The sequence below is a fragment of the Juglans microcarpa x Juglans regia genome, chromosome 3D (assembly GCF_004785595.1).
Source record: "Juglans microcarpa x Juglans regia isolate MS1-56 chromosome 3D, Jm3101_v1.0, whole genome shotgun sequence".
In the NCBI taxonomy this organism is placed as follows: domain Eukaryota; kingdom Viridiplantae; phylum Streptophyta; class Magnoliopsida; order Fagales; family Juglandaceae; genus Juglans; species Juglans microcarpa x Juglans regia.
Genome location: NC_054598.1, coordinates 39,400,080 through 39,419,712, shown reverse-complemented (window position 1 = coordinate 39,419,712; position 19,633 = coordinate 39,400,080). Strand labels below are relative to the sequence as shown.

The 19,633-nt window shown below is 37.7% G+C and overlaps 4 protein-coding genes across 6 annotated transcripts; 1 reads left to right on the top strand and 3 right to left on the bottom strand.

The window, feature by feature from the left end:
• Window positions 1–247: 247 nt before the first annotated feature.
• Window positions 248–2,326, top strand: LOC121254099 (probable WRKY transcription factor 27). Its single transcript, XM_041154063.1, has 3 exons — window positions 248–1,136; window positions 1,271–1,384; window positions 1,488–2,326. The coding sequence occupies exons 1-3, from the start codon at window positions 550–552 to the stop codon at window positions 2,089–2,091; spliced, it is 1,305 nt and encodes a 434-aa protein (XP_041009997.1). The 5' UTR covers window positions 248–549; the 3' UTR covers window positions 2,092–2,326.
• Window positions 2,327–4,333: 2,007 nt separating this feature from the next.
• On the bottom strand, window positions 4,334–7,385 carry LOC121255936 (probable NADH dehydrogenase [ubiquinone] 1 alpha subcomplex subunit 5, mitochondrial). Of its 3 annotated transcripts, none has more exons than XM_041156501.1 (3): window positions 6,907–7,354; window positions 5,070–5,272; window positions 4,334–4,506 (listed from the first exon to the last, which is right to left on the bottom strand). In XM_041156501.1, exons 1-2 carry the CDS (start codon window positions 7,217–7,219, stop codon window positions 5,076–5,078), a joined length of 510 nt encoding a protein of 169 aa, XP_041012435.1. In that variant the 5' UTR covers window positions 7,220–7,354; the 3' UTR covers window positions 4,334–4,506; window positions 5,070–5,075. The 3 variants fall into 3 exon arrangements, with proteins under 3 accessions (XP_041012435.1, XP_041012434.1, XP_041012433.1); XM_041156500.1 differs by lacking the exon at window positions 4,334–4,506 and adding an exon at window positions 4,834–4,981 and having other exon boundaries at window positions 6,907–7,385; XM_041156499.1 differs by lacking the exon at window positions 4,334–4,506 and having other exon boundaries at window positions 4,834–5,272; window positions 6,907–7,385.
• Window positions 7,386–7,645: 260 nt separating this feature from the next.
• Window positions 7,646–10,529, bottom strand: LOC121255935 (pentatricopeptide repeat-containing protein At5g52850, chloroplastic). Its single transcript, XM_041156498.1, has one exon. The coding sequence runs from the start codon at window positions 10,377–10,379 to the stop codon at window positions 7,746–7,748; it is 2,634 nt and encodes an 877-aa protein (XP_041012432.1). The 5' UTR covers window positions 10,380–10,529; the 3' UTR covers window positions 7,646–7,745.
• Window positions 10,530–16,036: 5,507 nt separating this feature from the next.
• On the bottom strand, window positions 16,037–19,633 carry LOC121255322 (receptor-like protein EIX2). Its single transcript, XM_041155585.1, has 3 exons — window positions 18,803–19,633; window positions 17,065–18,657; window positions 16,037–16,099 (listed from the first exon to the last, which is right to left on the bottom strand). The coding sequence occupies exons 1-3, from the start codon at window positions 19,631–19,633 to the stop codon at window positions 16,037–16,039; spliced, it is 2,487 nt and encodes an 828-aa protein (XP_041011519.1).

Below are 19,633 nucleotides of genomic sequence, written 5' to 3'. Positions count from 1 at the left end.
GGTGGAGGTGGAGGTGGACGCATTTTTCTTTTTTTTTTTTTTTTTTTTTTTTTTTTTTTTTTTTTTTTTTTTTTGGGGACCCTCCTCCTTCCTTAATTTCATTGCCACCTTGCTTTTAGCCTTTTGGGCCACTTTGACATTTGCTACAAAGTCAATGGAAAAGCAAAGAAACCCCAACTTGTGTCTCTTTACTGGCCTCTAAATTAACTCGGTATTGGCCCCACCGCCCACAAAACGGCAAAGCCCTTCACCCTCCTAATTATCTCTCTTAATTCTGTACTTAAAAATATTTTAATGAGCTATTATTTCTTGCCCTTTTATAAATAATTAACAAATTACCAAGTCAGTGCTCCATCTCCATCTTTTCCTCTCGGTACCTCCCTTACCCCCAAAAGTCAGCGCTGTCGTCTCTCTCTCTCTCTCTCTCTCTCTCTGTGCTAATTGTGGGTTGAGGGTATAGCAAGAAGGAGCAGAGATCAGAAATATTGTGGGGGGGATTTCTAGGTGATCATTGGCTGCCGGTGGTATATAGTAAGTGTTGATCAGTCGATGGCCGATGACTGGGATCTACATGCGGTGGTGCGGAGTTGCAAATCCGCCGCCACCAAAAACAGCATCGCCACCAACACCAACACCAGTATCGCCGCCGCCTCAGAAGACCCTTTGGCTTGCCTGGCCTCTTTAACTTTTGAGGAGGAAAATGACTTGTTATCTTTTCCCCTTCTTGCAGAGCCCAGAACCAATGCTTTCCATGAATTGCAAGAACTTTGCAAGTCCTTTTTCCCCACTACTCCCACTAGTACTGCCACTACCACGAGTAGCCATCGTATAATTAGTCCTAATTCCTCCTCCATTTTAGATGTACAGAGACGGCGACACCCAGTACAGCCCAATCCTACGATTAGTGCAGTTATGTCTCGTTTCAAACCCGAACCATCGGCCTCCTCATCTTCTGGGCTTGGAGGAGTCCAAGACCAACAACAACGGAGACATGCACAGCAACAACCACAACAACAAAATCAACCGTATCAACAACGACAGCAAGTCAATCAACAGGAGTTCCAAAGGCCTCGTGCCAGTTCTGCAATGTCTTTACCCGCAGCAATGCAATCTCAGGCCCCCAGATCAAGAAAAAGGTGTGTTTAACTTTTCCATTGATTTGTTTCTGTGTACTTAAGATACCAAAAGAAAAAAAAAATGAAGTTTTTGTACACCCGCAATATTATGTATGGCAATGAATACGATCAAATTTCGTTGTTTCAATTTACAGGAAGAGCCAGCAGAAGAGAACGGTATGCCATGTGACCGCAGAGAATCTGTCAGCGGATATGTGGGCATGGCGTAAATACGGACAAAAGCCCATCAAAGGTTCTCCATATCCAAGGTTTTAATTTCTATTTACACATATCTCGCTGATCCTTTTATGAAAAATGTTTTCTTTCTCGTATCAAGTTCGATCTAATCGTCGAGTTCTTGAAAAAACACAGAAACTACTACCGGTGCAGCAGCTCAAAAGGGTGCCCCGCAAGAAAACAAGTAGAGCGAAGCAACATCGATCCCAACATCTTCATTGTCACGTACACCGGTGACCACAGCCACCCTCGGCCCACCCACCGAAACTCACTCTCCGGCAGTACACGCAACAAATGCTCCACATCCGGCGTTAAGTCCACAGACAAAGACAATTCCGGGTCACCGATCACAGCTAATGCAGCTTCATGCTCGTCTCCACAGTCGACGACAAGCCTCTCTCCCGCAACCCAGCTCACAGTTCAAACAGATGAAGAGGCAGTTATTACTAACAAGAACAGCAACGAAGCTAGTAAGATCATGGTTGATGCGAACGACAAAGAGAGAAAGGAAATGGCGGATGATGCAGACGACGACGACGACGACGATCAGGAAGATGATGATCAGATTCTGATTCCGAACATGGCCATGACTGATCAGGACATCTTCATGGGGCTGCAACAGCTTGGATATGGTAGTCCTGGTGGAGGCTCCGGGGACAATTTCTCGGATGGTGGTAGAGCAAATTCAGGTTCTTGGCCTCAGTGTGACTCAGCCGCCGCCATGGATGGCTGCTCATGAGACTTGGAATCTTTTGTTTTTGTTTTTGTTTTAATCCTTGTATAGTTTCCTTCTTTTATCTTTGCCCAACAATTAGGTATAACATAGAAAAAAGATGGAAAGAACCTCTTTCGCCCACAGGTTTCAGTTTGTTCTTTTAAGAAAAAGTTAATTGTTTCGATTTTGGTTTATAAATATTTTTGTAAATACATTACATAGTTGTCCTGTTTTTATGGATCACGAGGCCTTTTGAGTTTCCACTTTCGAACTTTTGTTTGTTGTTCTAGTAGTAGCCTGCATTGAGCTGAATGCTGGAGGACATGGTGGAGTAGTTTGCCCCACCACGAGACATCTGCTACGGGGCAAAATAGCTTGCCGGCTTGACGACAATGATGATAATAATAATGAGGAGGAGGATGAGGAGGTGGTAGATGGAGAAGTCTAGAATCCATAAAGAAAAAGAGAGTTGAATCACCCTCGTGATAATATTAGTGCATTTTCGTTTTATTTGTTTTGTGAATTAAGAATTTCCATCGTGATATTATAATATATAATTAGCCAATAACTACGATATTTTTTTTGGGCAATAAGTAATTAGATGTTATCAGAAGGTAAAAGTCTAGAACATGGATTCCCTTTTGCTTGCAAGCAACCTATAATAATTAACATAACTTAGATATATACTTATAAATAAATTGTTCGGGAACAAAAGTGACTTCAATTTGATTATAAAATTCATATGTTTTGAATACTGAGGATGATCAATCGCCTCCATAAGTTAAACGGATGATCAAAATTCATGCATGTGATTAGGCAATTAAACGACCAACATCAATTAATTTAGTTCTGGAGAGCAAGAAAGTAAGTTTAGTGAATGAAAATATTAGTTTGTAACATATATATACATTCATCACTTTTTTTTTTTTTTTTTTTTTTTTTTGAGAGGAGGATTTCGAACTCCAGATTTCAATTTTAGAGGTTGGAGGTTATGCTAACCAAACTATAGGCATTTGACATATACATTCATCACTTTAAATTCGAACAAAACATTATAATTTATTAATCGACTTAAAATATGTGTTATATATATATATATAGTTATTTGTAGCATTTTGATTGACTATTTAGTGCCTCTTCTAACCACCCTTGAAGGGATCTTATGTGCTCCCCCGTGTTTGAACTTTGATTGACGACTCTTCAAACAGTTGAGGGGTTTTGATTTTTCGAGGTGGTCGAAAAATCTCAAAAAAAGAAGAATAATATATAGCACAAAAAAAAAAAAAAAAATTATTGAATTATTTTTTGAGAGGAAGCATATTAAATATCAAGTGGGTGCACGACACTTGTCTGTTCGAAATTGAGAGTTAGGACGGCCCGTAGACCGTGTGAACCTCACGAGACAGATAAAAAATTGAAGACCTCTTTTTGTCTCCTCACATAATCGGATTTTAGGCCTGTTTAGATTATTTTTAGTAAGTCGAATAAAATATTATTTTTAATATTATTATTATTTTAAAATTTTAAAAAATTAAATTATTTATTATATTTTATGTAAAAATTTAAAAAAATTATAATTATGAGATGAATGAGTTGAAATAAATTTTGAATCTAAACGGAACTTTATTTTTATTGTTTTCAATTTCCTAATGGTTTCTTAGGTCAATCATATTATATTGTTTATTCTTAGAAATTAGAGTTGGTCAAATACAATTTATTAAATGCTAATGCTTGGTCAACTATATGTTATTTAAAAGGAAGTAACTACAATAATAGTCCTTCATATACAAGATATTATTATATACAAGTGTGCAATGGTACTGCATCATTCACGAGGTAGCTCAGCTCAAGAGACAAAATAGAGATGCTATTTTATTAAAGAAACGCGACAAAAAAAGGGTGTGACTCCATCTTTGGTGTGGCTTGAAAAGCTCATTTTGTCCTACAACTACTGCAAAGAAGTGGATCAGACAACAAATGAGTCATGAAACTCGCCTTGTATATATATAATATGCTTTGCTGTGTAAGCTATTTGGTTACTAAAATGATTTGAATGGAAAAAAATAATTAACATAGGATGATCCCCGAACATCCCTAGCTACTAAGAGGGGTAAATGCCATTAGACTGCAAAGTCATTATTAACTTGGTAAAAAATAAAATACGAATATCTTGAAATATATTAATTGCATGTTATCTAAACTCAGAATGTTCTAACTTTTTAGAGGATAAACTTATAATGAAATATAACGAATTGAGAAGAAAATAAGACCATAAAGAAATGATAATATTGAGATAAAAAGAAAACTGAATTATTTTAGTAACAAATTCGTAAATAAGAAAAATATGTATTGCGATTAAAGTTTGTACACCTTTTCTTCTTTGCGTAGCCATGCAAATGGACTTGGAGACCGGAGACCCTTTTGAAGCGTTTTGATTACCTGAACAAGAGTCAAGACCCCATATAGTACAGGTATGAGATATGGCTAAACGAAAGAAAGAAGAAAACCCAGAATGAATAATCAAGGAAGGGCTTGCTAGTACTCTTGGAGAAGGGTTTGAAGCAAAGTTTTCTCAGCGACACTGACTCCAAAAAAAGGGGACAAATCATCGGACTTCATCTTGTGATTATTAAAAGTAACTTAAGAGGATTCCAAAACGATAACCTATTGATGTTTTTAATCTCCACGTTCAGGAAATTAACAGAATCTTGCATAGCTTTATGCCCCTTACTTTTTGACACTCCCAAGTTTCAAACGCCAGACAGCTAACTCTTTTAACATATAACTACTTCATTCCCACAGATGCATGAACGTTGAATGAAATAACAGATGCTCTACGACTTATTCAAGTGAAGATTATTAAGATACAAGCCCTTGTCCCATAAATGAAACTATTCCATCTAGCAAACAGTTCCTGCTATATGAGAACAAAATCAGGAGAATATGATCAAAGAAAGAGGACAGATTCAGCTCTGGAATCCAATTTTCCCCAATGAACATACAGCATTTTACTCCTTCGACTGTGACTCACTGGAGGTGACTGCAGTCTCATCCTTTTTTGGCCCTGAAGTAAGAGCCTCCAGTGTCTTGTAGAACTCCTCTGGAAGAGGACCTGGTCGGTGCAGAGGGATATGTTTAGGAACTGGAGCATCATTCTCGATGACCTCGCATTCATAGTCATCAGGAACCCCCCATGGATCCCACTCTGCATTCCAACATAACGCAAAAAACAAAATCCATTTCATTACAAACTAAATTTGTGCACTTATCAAGTATAGCTAACACCAATTAGAAGCAGTAGGCTCTGAAAATTTTAAGGATATATTACTCATACTTTCAAGGTAGCCTGACACAATCTCACATATAAATGACTCTCTGATGGGAAACTCAATGTGTACGATCAACCTGTGGTCTATTTCAAATTGTCCCAAAACTTAGATAGTAACAATCCAGACAACAACAAAGCATAAAGATTGCAGAAACATATTTCCATGGTAATTGAACGTGCGGTTACCATTATATAAAGGGGTCAATACTAGTTTCCAAGTAAGAGGTCTGCAAAGAATTGTAGCCAAGAATTATTTAGTTAACCTCAATGATGCTTTTATCCAATCTAACTTCAATAATAATACAATCCCAAAGCATAAAAGAGGAAGTTTTCTTCTTCCAGACAATTGAAGTGTCATCAATAAATTAGAAGTAACGTAAGATACCTTATATATATATATATATTTTGTAAGTAAAAGTGTAAAACAACTTATAAATTCTTTTTGACAATGAATTCATTTCCGCTGCTGGCACCACAAATAGCCCTTAAAAAACTTTAAAAACAATACAATATTGAGACTCAAAGGAATTGAAGGGGCCTGCACAAGCCGAAGCTCAAATCTGTCTTAAGAAGTGCTAGAAACATTGGACTTCCCGAGGACTCCGAAATTTGTTCAAAAGTTCACAGGGATCCCCATTTCTTACCAAGAGGAAAGAATCGTGACAAGACTATCATGAAAATTGTCCAAAAGTCCCTTATCCAATGCTTCAAAACTTCAAATTTCTCCTTGTAAACCACAATTGGATAAACCTAGAACGAGGAAAGAACTCACTCAAAAGATTATCTTCAACTCTTAAGGTGCAAAGGACCTTATAAAGTATCTCCAAGACTCCAACAAACTTGCCCCACATTTTATAGTATAAACCTTTTTCTCAATTAACTGGTTTCGACATAACACGAACCTCACACGTTTTATAAACCTAATACAACTTTCTGCCTGGGTCAGTACACTCTTTCAAGCACCAAATGACACGAAACTCACACGTTTCTTTTACTACCTCTTATTTTCCTTTCTATATCAGCTATGGAACCAATAACAAACACGAACACACTACAGAATTTTACAGATTGATGCATTTCCAGTATAAGCTTCACTTATCTATGCCAAATGTCCCACATTGCAGAACAAAGTCAAACCTCATCCCCCCACCCCAAAAGAAAGTATTCACTTTATTATCTACCTCACTTTCTCAGCCCAAACAGGGAACATAGGTGAAATCACAATCAGATCTTTATCCGCATGAACTCATCATTTCCCACTGAACTCAAACTCTCCCCTGACCTGTACACCTCTCAGATTACCACAAACACGAAAATCTTCGTTTCCTTTTCTTTTCCTTCCTTAGAAACCAAACACAACCACGTATTAGAACAATATTAAGAAAACAGTTTTTTTTAATGAATTCAAATCTTACATACGATTTCCTCTATTTTCTCGTCAACCCAAATAGACATATAAAAACAATACTAAAAAGAGAAAATTTCTTTTAAAAAAAACAGAGTATACTGACCGATCATTTTTCCTATGAGAGTGAGCTCGTCGCGGGCCTCCTCGATGAGCTCCTCGACCTGACCACATCCGAGCCTCTTCTCGATAGCCTCCCAGTCCTCCTCTTCCTGGCACACCTTGAGCCTGTGTTTCGTGAAGCTCTCCACGGCCTTCCGGTAGCCTTCGTCCTCCGGTACCGTCTGGATCTCCTTGAGCGTCTTGGAGTACAAGTCGATCAGGACCTCCCTCGCGTTTGGCACCACGTCAAGGCCCACGATCCCCGTCGTCTGTTTCATCCTAGCCAACAATGGCCGTCCGATAGCCCGCAGGAACATCTTTCGACTTTCGTTATTGTTGGTGAGGTGCTGTTGGCAGCGTTGGGTTTGAGAGAAATGGGCGAGTCAAGTGTGGAGGTCTTTGGGCCTATTCTGTTGGATTTTTACGAGTGAGTACAGTAGTACTCGGTCTGTTGTTTATTCACGTGCGCTTTTCCCACTAACATTAGTGACTTATGCTACAATGATAATGAAATTTATAAGATTTTTATCGCAAATTTATAATAGTTGTAAATTTAACAATTTCAAAGCGAGGATTTATATAATATTTTTTGAATTAATTACAAAATCAATACCATAAGTTTTCACATTTTTATAAATCGATGTCTAGATTTTCAACTTTCTCAATAATCTTTCCAAAACTCCAAAATCAATACCATGAGTGACTTTACTGTGTTTCTCTTGGCAATAATCTTTCTAAACATCTGTCACCGTAGAAGCACAATGAATGTTGTCCTCAGAGAAGAAATTCATGATCATGGCGTACACAAGAACAGATCGATATGTTTCCCCCCTCTATTGACAACTACCAACAGCCTCTGCATGAGCAGCGACCCTTCTTGAAAGAATGGACCCGGTTCCCTTCCCTTAATACTATTTCCCTGTCAACCAATTCAGTTACATGCATTATAAAGCTATGGCAATCCATGCACATGCGTGTATTCTTGATTATGAGTATTGGGGCCTTTGATGGTGTGTTAAGAAGACCAAAAGCAGTAGCTGGTTTCTCACTATGATAAGATCTATCTCCATTGCTATGGTATAAATATCCCCGGTGCTTGAATTCAATCATAAGTGATTCTATTTTTGCCTTAATTTTAGTAATTTCTGGATGCGATCCGTGTCCTGCAGTGAAGACATGAATCTGGTTTCTTGTCTCCATCCAGCTTTGGCAAGGACTACTCCTCAGACCTCTTTCTCTCATCAACCTACGAGTTTTTTCACCAAAGTCGGACTGGCCTGATCTATCATACAAGTTTGCAAGTAGTATATAGAAAGCTGGATCGGATGGGTGAAGATTGAGACCTTGCCTTGCCATGTCTTCCCCAAGAGGTACATTCCCATGTAATCTGCAGGCACTCAACAATGTCTTGTATATCAAAGCATCTGGCCTGAAGGGCAACGTCTTAATCACTTTCATTGCCTCCCCTAGCTGGCCAGCTCGTCCAAGGAGATCAATTAAGCAAACATAGTGATCCAATTGTGGTACCATATTGTGTATATTTCTCATAGAACGAAAATGCTCAAGACCCAGGTCCAATAAATCTCCATGACTGCAAGCAGAAAGCACTAACAAGAATGTAACTGAATCGGATTTGACTCCCGCTAACCTCATATCTTCAAAGGCAGATAAAGCGAAGGAGAAATAACCATTCGATGCTAACCCAGATATCAACCCATTCCATGATGCAACATCAGGCTCATCTATTTCCCTAAAAGCTGTGTGTGCATCATGCATGCGGCCACATTTCCCATACAAGTCAACTAGGCTATTTGAGACTGATAGCCAGCAACCCAAACCAGATTTCACAGACCAACAGTGTAGTTGCTTTCCGGCTTCCACTGAGCCCAAGCTGGCTGATGCAGATAAGAAGCTCGCCATACTAAATCCATCCATCTCAATGTCTTCATAGTTCATGTGCGTGATGATGTTTAACGCTGAGCCATGATGACCCATTTGATTCATTCTTGTGGCTAAAGTTGTGTATGTGATGGCATCTCTGTGACTCATTTTTCTAATCACACACCATGCTTCATCCACCATCCCCAATCCAGCATAAGCATCTACAAGAGCATTCCCCACAACTATATCTTTTTCTGCTTTGGTTTTTATTATGTATCCGTGGAGCTTCATAGTTTGACCATGAGATTTTATTGTTCTACAAGCACCGAGAATGCTAGAGAGAGTAAATGAATTTGGTTGTAACCCCACTGCTCGCATCTCCAAAAAAGCCTGAAAAGAATCTGGTTCAAAACCATGTTCAGCAAAGCCAGCAATCAGAGAAGTCCAAGTGATCACATTTGGTGAGGCCATCCCTCCAAATACTTTCAAAGCATTGTCTATAAGGTTGGAGCATTTCATATACATATCAACCAGTGCATTTCCAACAGAAACATCATCCTCCAAGCCTGCCATAATCACCCGTGAGTGGACCTGTTCCCCCAGTTCCAGTGATAAAATTGATGAGCAAGCATTTAGGACAGTTGAATATGTAAAATTATTTGGTACAATTTCGGACATCTCCATTCGACGTAATGCACCAACAGCCTCCCTGACCTTCATGTTTCGACTGAAACAGGATATAATAGCAGTCCATAAGAACACATCATGTTCAGGTGTCCGATTTGAGACCTTGACTGCATCTTCCATCCTCCGGCACTTCGAGTACATATCAACAAGAGCTGTCTTCAAAATAACATTCACCTCAATTCCTAGTAATATCATATGGGCATGAACTAATTTTCCGAAACTTATACCAAGAGAACTAGATGCAGCAAGAAGCTTCACGAAGGTGAACTCATTAGGAGGAATCCCCACCTTAATCATTCGGATGTACAACTGTAAAGCCTGACTCCATTGCTGAGCTTGAACCAATGAAGAGATCATTGTTGACCAAGAAACAACATCACCACCATCCATATGTCCAAAAACTTCATATGCTTCTTCAGTACAATAACACTTGGAGTACAGGCCAATCAAAGCACTTGCCAAAATTGGATTCGAATCGTAACCATTCTTTACCATATAGGCCTGAATACGAGTTCCATAGTGAAAATCCCCTAAAGCGGAACATGACCTTAAGGCACTCGACAACGTGAATTCATTTGGATAGTGACCGAAATTTATCATTGAACCAAACAATTCAAGAGCTTGAGCGTGGTTTCCATTTCGGACACAAGTAGACAGAATTCCAGTCCAGGATACAACATCCTTGTAAGGCATTTCGTCGAAGAAGTAGCGTGCATTGCCCACTCCAAAGCATTTCCCGTAAAGAGACAATAAGTGGTTGTTCAAATAGAGGTCACGTTGAAGACCCAGTTTGATAATTGGGCTGTGAACACACAGACCCTCTTTCAAAGACATGGAGTTGCAGAGTGAAAGAACCCCAATGTATAGTTCATTTCTACTAAAAATCTTGGTGACTGTTTTACATAGCATTCTCTTGATCTCAGAAAGAGCTTTGTTTTGATGGTGACATCAGAGCAGTCCGTTAGCAATTTTCTAAGGACGTTGACTACAAGTAGTAGAAATTTTAGAGCAGGAATCTGTAAAATGAGAAAACCAGGCGCTGGAAATGGACCCCCCTCTGAGAAAACCAGTTTGGATTGAAGAAGAATCTATCACATTTTATTATTATAATTTTTATAAATTTTTTTTAAAAATATAATAAATAATTTAATTTTTTTTAATTTAAAAATAATAATAATATTAAAAAATAATATTTTAATAAAATAATATTTTATTCAACTTTTAACTTTCCTCTAAACTTATTTTATCTTAACTGTCTATCTAAATCTAATCAAGCGAAATATCTGTACTGGAGTTCATAAAGTTGCCATTTGAGTTAAGATAATATTATAGATTTTTCCTTATATTAATATTTGATGAGAAATATTGTTATATAGTTTAATAAAAAATTTTTATAAAAGTAAAATTTTTTAATTATCGATATGAGTGGATATGATACACTAAATTTATTTTATAATTAGAAAAAAGATACAATATGATGCATTACAATAAATCACATTAATTTATTAATTTAATTTTGTGAGATATATTTGTTATTCTAATATTTTTCATATATTATTTATGTTATTACTTATTATAAAAGAAAGCGAAAGATTACTAATAGCGACAATAAAGAAAAATTACTTTTCCTTTTCAAAAAAAAAAAAAAAAAAAAAAAAATTACTTTTAATTAATATAGTTTCAAACTAATTTTTCGATAAACAGCAGGTCTGATCTGCTAGGATATCCATTTTTACGCTTTGAATCACTACCAAAGTTGACGTTAACAAATTACCCCAATTAAAACAAAAGATCTAATAGCGAAATATAACAAGCTAGCTTAGCTAGTTGAATGCTTATAATGAACCCAATACTGCTTATAACCACGCTACAGCCAACTCTCAAAGATGAGTTCTCCCTTCCTCCCCAGTGAGTCACGCCCAACTTAAACCAGTTCTTATCCAGTTTCTTTAATCAAACTAGAATTTCAACCACCATTCCCAATTCCTTTACCATCTTTTCTCATTTAATCCAGCATTAATTACAACCACCATTACTAACGCACACTTTCCCGTAAACTCTTCAAAACCATCTGTCCATTACTCAAATATGGACAAAAATCACATTTCCTGCAAATCAATCATCTACCATCGAAACCTCTTGAGACTTCTGAGAACCCAAAGACAAAAATGGAAGGAAGCATCAAAACCTCAGAAATCCTCAAATGGATAGACCTAGATCTACAGCCAGAAACTGAAAATGCAGCCAGAAATTGAAAATGCAGCATATTTTTCAGAGCATGCACTCATTGAGTGCATCATCTCATCCAAGCCGCTCAACAAACTTACGCTGCATGCTATAATAAAGGCTGCATGGAGCTTTGTGATCGGACTCTCCATTGAAGACCTATGCACAAACACTTTTCTCTTCACATTTCCAACCTAGCAAGAGAAAAATAGGGTCTTAGAGCAGCGGCCTTGGAATATCAGAGGTTTTCATATGTTAGTTAGAGATTGGCCCACTGGTTTAAGCTTGCAAGAAATTGATCTTAAAATGTCAATCTTCTGGGTTCAAATACACGGACTGCCTCTAGAGTATATGACAACAGCAAATGCAGAAAGAATAGCAAGGAAGCTTGGAAATTTTATTCAAATAGAGCAAGCCACGGACATGAAAATAATCCTCAGAAAGTATATGCGAGTGCAAATGGAGATAAATGTTGAGAATCCACTTCCAGATGGGTTTCCACTCTCACGGCCTAGAAGACAAGCAACATGGATCAGTTTCAAATATGAAAGGTTGTCGGACTTTTGTTACTGCTGTGGATGTCTAGGTCACATACAGCAAGTGTGTCCTCTGTTTCAAGTTAGAACTGAGGTTACTAACTTCGATCCATGGATGAGAGCTGAAACGGTAAGATGGGGCAACATGAAAATCATCTGTATGCAACAAGATGGGGCCAACTGGAAATGCGAGGACCTATAGCCAGAAATGAAGATATGGAAACAAGGCATAATTTTCATCATCGTGCGAAAGGAAAAGAAAAGATGGAAGAAATGCAACAGACCCACAGCCTGATGGTCCAAGAAGAATCACAGCAAGAAAAACGGATTATGATCAGTTAATTTCAACAAAATCTATTTATAACTAAAATTGATTAGAAATAATCTTTTGATTGGAATAAATTGATCACAACAGTGCACTTAGACGTAGCAGCGTGATCGTTCATGGTGAGCATCTCAGCATGCATGGAATGGAAGAAGAACTATTGAGGACGCGTGGAAGCATGAGAGCACATCAGTCTGTTGAAGTGACTTCATTAAATGTGAATAGCCCTCGTGTAATTCGACGGCTTGGGAAATCTCTTTGCAGAACAAAAATAGTCAAATATGTCCCCCTCGCAAAGGCCAAGAACATCCACTCCATTGATCACAACGATTGCGATCAACAGGTAAGAGATGCGCCACTAAAAGTTTAGTGATCGTTTATTTTTAAAAATGAGATAAGATAAAATAAGATAAAATGAATTAAAATTAAAATTAAAAAATTAAATAAAATATTATTAAAATATATTTTTTAATATTATTTTTTTTAGAATTTAAAAAGTTAAATTATTTATTTTATTTTATGTGGAGATTTAAAAAAATTATAATGATGAGGTAAGATGAGATATTTTTTAAAAATAAACGAGACCTTAATTACAATCCACAACCATCAATTCCCATCACTTCACCCACTAAAACAAACAGGTCATCCAACAGAAGATTTTCAAGAACATCATAGCACAATTTGAATAGCTCAAGAGCCCAACAGAACTCCCTCACTCCAAAGGTCCATTCCTTATCACTATTAGTGAGCCCATCTGGCTGGTCATGCTTTGCAATAAAATCGAACCCATCTTATACGATACACAGCTCAACTCAATCCTCAAATAATCTGGTTTTTAACCCCTCACAACCTGACCCAACTCTTTTGAAATGGCCCATAAACTTAGCTCAGCCCATAAATTCAGCTCAATCCAAGCAGTCAAACATCTCTGGCCAGCCAAACAGCAACGTCCTGAAAGAAAACACCGCCTGCACACATGAAATATTCTCTACCCAGCCAATATACCCTCTTGTGTTCTACCACAATCCTGTCCACCCAGAAGAAAAAAAAAATCCATTCACAATCCTCTTCCTTCTCCGAAACAGAATAACATAAACTGAAAACTTCCAGCCAAATAATTACTGAAAAACTTGAACTTGGTTCAAAGAAAAGGCATACTCATGAAGGGCAGGGAGAGACGGCCTCATTGGGAGATGATTCTCGCAGTAAATGAAGCAAGCAAAAGCAAGTACATCAAATATTCTCAGACTCTGAGGAAATGGAGAGGATCCCGATTGCAAAAGTTTTCCAGTATGCAAAAGGGAAAAAACACAACATCTCAGAAAAGCAAACAAAAAAGCCAAGATTTTCTCCATATCGAAGGGAACCATGGCACATGGACAACATGTCTCAGACTCAAACCTTGAATTTATTTTCATTGGATTCTGAAACCAATGTGGCAGGGCCAGTACTGCCACCAGATGAAAAATGAGGATCATGTGTTGGAATTGCAGGGGTCTTGCCCGTCTCCATGCAATTAGAAGCTTGAGGGCAAATATCAAGTCTCTAAAACTTGATATCGTCTTCCTATCGGAGACAATTTTGAATGCTGTGAATACTAGTACTATTGTGAATAGTTTAGATTTCAACTTGTATGTAAATACCACACCAGACAGTAAATGGGGTGGACTGTTGTGTAAGTGGAAAAATGGCGTGGATGTAGAACCTGTTTATATGAATAGTAATGTAATGACTATGTTTGTGTACTCGAATCCTGTTCATTCCCCGTGGCTATTAAATCTTGTTTATTGTCTTGCAAATTATAGTAAAAAAGGGATTTTTTGGAACAATCTTGAGAGAATTACTAATAGTTTTAATGGTCATGTCCTTAGCATTGGTGATTTTAATGATGTCCTCAACCAGTTTGAAAAACAAGGAGGTCGACCATTTGCTTGCTCTTCTAACTTAAATGGACTTAGAGCCTACATGAAAACAAATGGGATGATTGATATTAGTTCTCATGGACCAAAATACACTTGGACCAACAACAGACAAGGACTTAGCAACATTAGAGAAAGACTTGATAGAGGGATTGCTAATTCTTCTTGGCTTAACCTTTTTCCAGATGCTACCCTTCAACACCTCACCATTAGCTCTTCTGATCATTCTCCAATTATTTTGGACACCATAGGAAGTAATCATCATAGACATTCCTTCAAATTTGAAGAATTTTGGATAAGGGACCCAACCTACCAAATGGTGGTACAAAGAGCTTGGAATACCTCTCATGTTGGAACACCTGGTTTTATTTTATCCAAAAAATTGAAAGAAGTAAAAAAATCTTTAAAAACTTGGAATAAAAATCACTTTGGAAACATTCAAAATTCCATAAAATTTTTGAAACAAACTCTTTCAAACATTCAAAGCAATGATCTTACCTCTCAAGACATGGAGTCTGAAGCTGATATCAATGCACTCCTTGATGAACAGCTTAAAAGGGAGGAAATCCTTTGGAGACAAAAGTCAAGAGTTCAATGGTTGACAATGATTGATTTCAACACAAAATTCTTTCACTTGTCAACAACAATCAAGAGAAGAGCAAATTCCATTGAGAGTTTAAAGCTGAATCCTAATCACTGGACGACTGATCAAAATGTCATTCAAAACACATTTCTGGATCATTTCAAATGCATATACACTTCTTCCAATCCCAATCCAAACATGGACTTAGAAGGTTTGTTCCCTGACAAGATCTCAAACATGGAAAACAACTTTCTTTGTAAAATTCCTACTGATGATGAAATCATTAGTTTGCATATTGACTTCCAAGATTTGGGTGTAAAATTTTTTTATTTTTCAATTGGGAATCCCCACCAAAACTTTGAGAAGGTTTTGTCAAATTTTTTTGTGACTGATTTTGGGATAAAGAGAGTGGACATGGCATAAGAAGGGATTGAGCTAGCAACAGATTGAATTAAAGTTGTTCTACTGGCTTGAGAGAGAACTTTTGTCTTCCATCCTGCTAGTTTTTCAAAGATTCTTTCTTGTAGATCTTCAAAATGAATTTTTTTTTGAAGTTTTAAAAGGGAGAGGAAGTCCAAGGTATTTTAGTTTTGAAGAATCATTTGAATAACCAAAGAGATTCTTAATCTCGATTTTCTTTTGAGGACGGGTATTTCTGCTGAATTGAATGGATGATTTGCTGGAATGAATTTTTTGGCCCAACCAAGAAAAGTATTTTTCCAAACAATTTTTGAACATTTGAGCATTATGTTAAGTGGCTTTACCAAAAATAATGAGATCATCATCAAAAAGCAAGTGATAAATTGGGGGACTATTTCTGCAAATTTCTACCCCTTTTAGAAGCCCAAAATTTTCTTCCCTAGTAATGAGTCTCGTTAAAACTTCTGTACCTAAGATGAACAGAAAATGGGAAAGAGGGTCTCCTTGCCTAAGCCCTCGGGAATGATGGAAATATCTATAGGGATTCCCATTGATAATCACTGAGTAAGAAACAGTGGTAATGCACTCTTTAATCCAGTTAATCCATATCCTGCTGAAACCTAACACAATCATAATGTTCAGAATGAAATTCCACTCCATCATATCAAAGGCCTTTTCCATGTCTATCTTGATTGCCGTAATACCCTCCCTCCCTCTTTTCTTTTTAAGATGATGAAAGATCTCTTGGACAAGAATGATATTATCTTGGATGACTCTACCCAGGACAAACGTTGTTTGATGAGGAGAGATAATTCTTAGAAGAATCTTCTTTAGCCTGTTTGCAAGGATCTTTGCTACAATTTTGCAGCAAACATTCGAGAGGTTGATTGGTCTGTATTGATGTACAGTGTTTGGGCAATTTGTTTTTGGAATGGGGGCAATATGGGTATGATTCAATTCCTTAAGTAGCTTATCATGAATGAAGAAATTTGTTATGGCTGCTATGAAGTCAGTTTTTATGATGTCCCAATACTACTTATAAAACAAACCAGTGAAACCATCAGGGCCAGAAGCTTTCCATTGCGCAGTGGGCAGCTTTCAAGAATTTATATGGATGCATACCCATTTCCTTTATTCCACCTTGCATGTTAGATTTCCACAGTGGAAAAGACCCTCCTTTTATTTACACTAGTTGATGATGTACAGTTTAATTTAATTTGTTTTAATCTTGTAAGAACGGTTTTTATTTATGAATGAATCTATCTTGTTAAGAAAAAATAAAAAAATAAAACCACACTACAAATGCCAATGGTATGGTTACATACAAGTACCATTTCATGCCAATCCCTTCACTGTCGGCGCCACCTTCACCTCCATTAAGAGCCGGTATTGGCTCTAGGGTGTATCATCTCCACCGCAGCTGGCAGTAAGTGGAGGTCCACAGAGATAATGGTTGCCAATGAAACTCAGCGCAGTAAGATTTTGGAAATGAGTACTCCTTGGAATTCTTCCTGATAAGATGTTGTATGATACGTTCAAGAAAATCAATGAATTTAAACTCATCATGCTTTCAGGTATTACGTACATTTGTGAGTTGATTCATTGAGATATCAAGTGACTCTAATAATTTCATGGCACTGATTGTCTCAGGAATCTTTCCTACGAGTTGGTTGTTGGATAAGTTCAAGAATTGCAGGCTGTAGAGACTTGTGAGTTCTTGGGGGATTTCTCCAACTAAATTGTTGCGCGAGAGGTTCATGCTTGTGATGAGAGCAAGTGTGTTACTATATTGATCTGTTATTTTCTCCTTTACTGCTGTTGTTTCTAGGAACCAGGGCTGTCCCAACGTGTAGAAATCCTCAAAGATTCTACTAGAGCCTTCTAATTGTCTCACCATAGCACTAAAATTAGATAAGCATCTCGGAATGAATCCTGATAAGTCGTTATCTGCAAGATCCAAGATTTGGAGAGAATTGAGACGGCATAGCTCGTGAGGAATACTATGATTGAAGTTGTTTGAGTGAAGCACAAGAATCTTAAGCTTCTCTAAACTATTTCCCAACCAACTGGGTAAGGCACCAGAGAAATGATTCTCACTGAGATCTACATGCTTTAGCAGTTTGCAATCCTGCAGGGACAACGGTAAATTTCCAACCAGATTGTTTCTGTGCAAAACGAGCGATTGAAGATCAGATAGATAACCCAGGGAGCTTGGAAGATTTCCTGAAAGGTTATTATTTCCCAAGTGTAACACTTGCAAATCAGCATAGCTACTCCAACAGTTGGGAAATTCTCCGGATAAAAGGTTTCTTGACAGATCAAGAAAAATCAGAGATCTTATACTGGCTTTATGTTCACACAATATAGATGAAAGAAATCCATGAAATGAGTTATTAGAGAGATCTAATAGCAGAAAGGTAGAAGGGTCAGAGAAGAGAGGGGGTGAGCTGGATAAGTTTGAATCAACAGAGGCTGCTACTGAACAACTTAAGCTTGGAATAGTGCCACGAATCTGATTATGAGAAAGATCAAGCAAACTGATTTGGGAAAAGTGGTTGCAAAACCAAGAAGGGATTACATATGAAATTCCCGAATTTGATAAATTTAGAACTCGAAGCCCTTTCTGTGACTGAAGCCATGCAGGAAATCGTGGGCCTATTTGCCATGACTCCATCTCTAATACTTGAAGTTGAAAAGGAGGAATCCAATCAGAGCTTACTTGCAAAGTCAATGAGTTAGAACAGGCAATAAATCTTTCCAATCTTGTCAGGTTGGAAAAATGCATATCGAAAACAGAACCGGCCAAAAAATTATTAGAGACGTCTAGCTCTTCAAGAACTGAAAGATTTCGAATTGAGACTGGAATTGGACCAGAAAGCAAGTTGGAGTTAAGTAAGAGAGTAGATAGATTTTGACACTTGCATGGTTGATCTGGCAAAGTCCCTGAAAGTTGATTCCCAGCCAAATTTAAATACTCCAAACTTTCCATGTCGCATGCAGATGAGTTTCCTAAAATTCCATATACACCTCCCTCAAATCTGTTGTGAGACAAGTCTAAATATCGAAGATTACAAAGATTTCCCAAGAATTTTGGTAATTCTCCTTCAAGGACATTGTTTGACAGGTCAACTTCCATCAGCTGGGGAAGGGATCCAGTTCTGGCATTAGGAAGTACTCCCTGAATATTGTTAAATGATAGACCAAGTATCTTAAGAGCAGTTAGATTGTATAGGGGAGTCAAAATTTATGTAAGCAAAGTTGTTATACCGAAGGTTTAGATATCTCAAGGAAGTCATGTTCTTGAAAGCATCTTGCATTGGAACTTGAATATGATTAGACATGAGATCTAGTGTAACAAGGGAGGTAAGACTATGAAGCCAGTCAAATGTTGTATTAACAAAGTTGTTGAACGAAAGCTCAAGCTCGACGAGGGATGAAAAATTAACATAAGAAATAGGCTGATAGTCATCAAGTTTGCATGAAGACAAGCGTAAAACTGATAGAGAAGGGAGCATGTTCATCGCTTGTAGCCAGTTAGATGCTTTACTAAGATCGACCCAACTCATGTTTAGAAATTCTAGCAAGGAAAGACGAGACAACCATTCAAGGTCGTCAGAATTCAGGAAGTAACCTTGAAGGTCAAGATATTGCAAATTAGACAGATTCCCCAACTGAGATGGAATTGCACCCTCAAAATCCGCATATGATAGGTCTAGGTATCTTAAATTCCGAAAGTAACCAAAGAAACTTGGGATACGATTACCTCCAAAAGAATTGGAACTTAGGTCCAAATGGAAAAGATTTTCTAATACCAGAAGAGAATCATTTATCGGACCCTCCAAAGCTGCAGGAGGTGACTCGGGTGCAGTACTGAAATTAGGACGATATTGGAGGTTTAGCTTGATGACATGCCCAGTAACGTTGTCACAGCCAATTCCACTCCACAGACAACACTCCTCGCCTGTCCAAGATGAGAGTCGGTTTAAAGGATCTATGATACCTTGTTTGAAAGTCAAGAGGGCTTCTCTCTCGTTTTTTAGGCAGAGGCCATTTGGATTTGCATGGCAATATTGGGTAAAGGTGGTAGTTGCTAACAACAGGTACCAAAGCAAAAGGACGAGCAGAACATCATGAGTACTAGTCCTCTTGTCCAT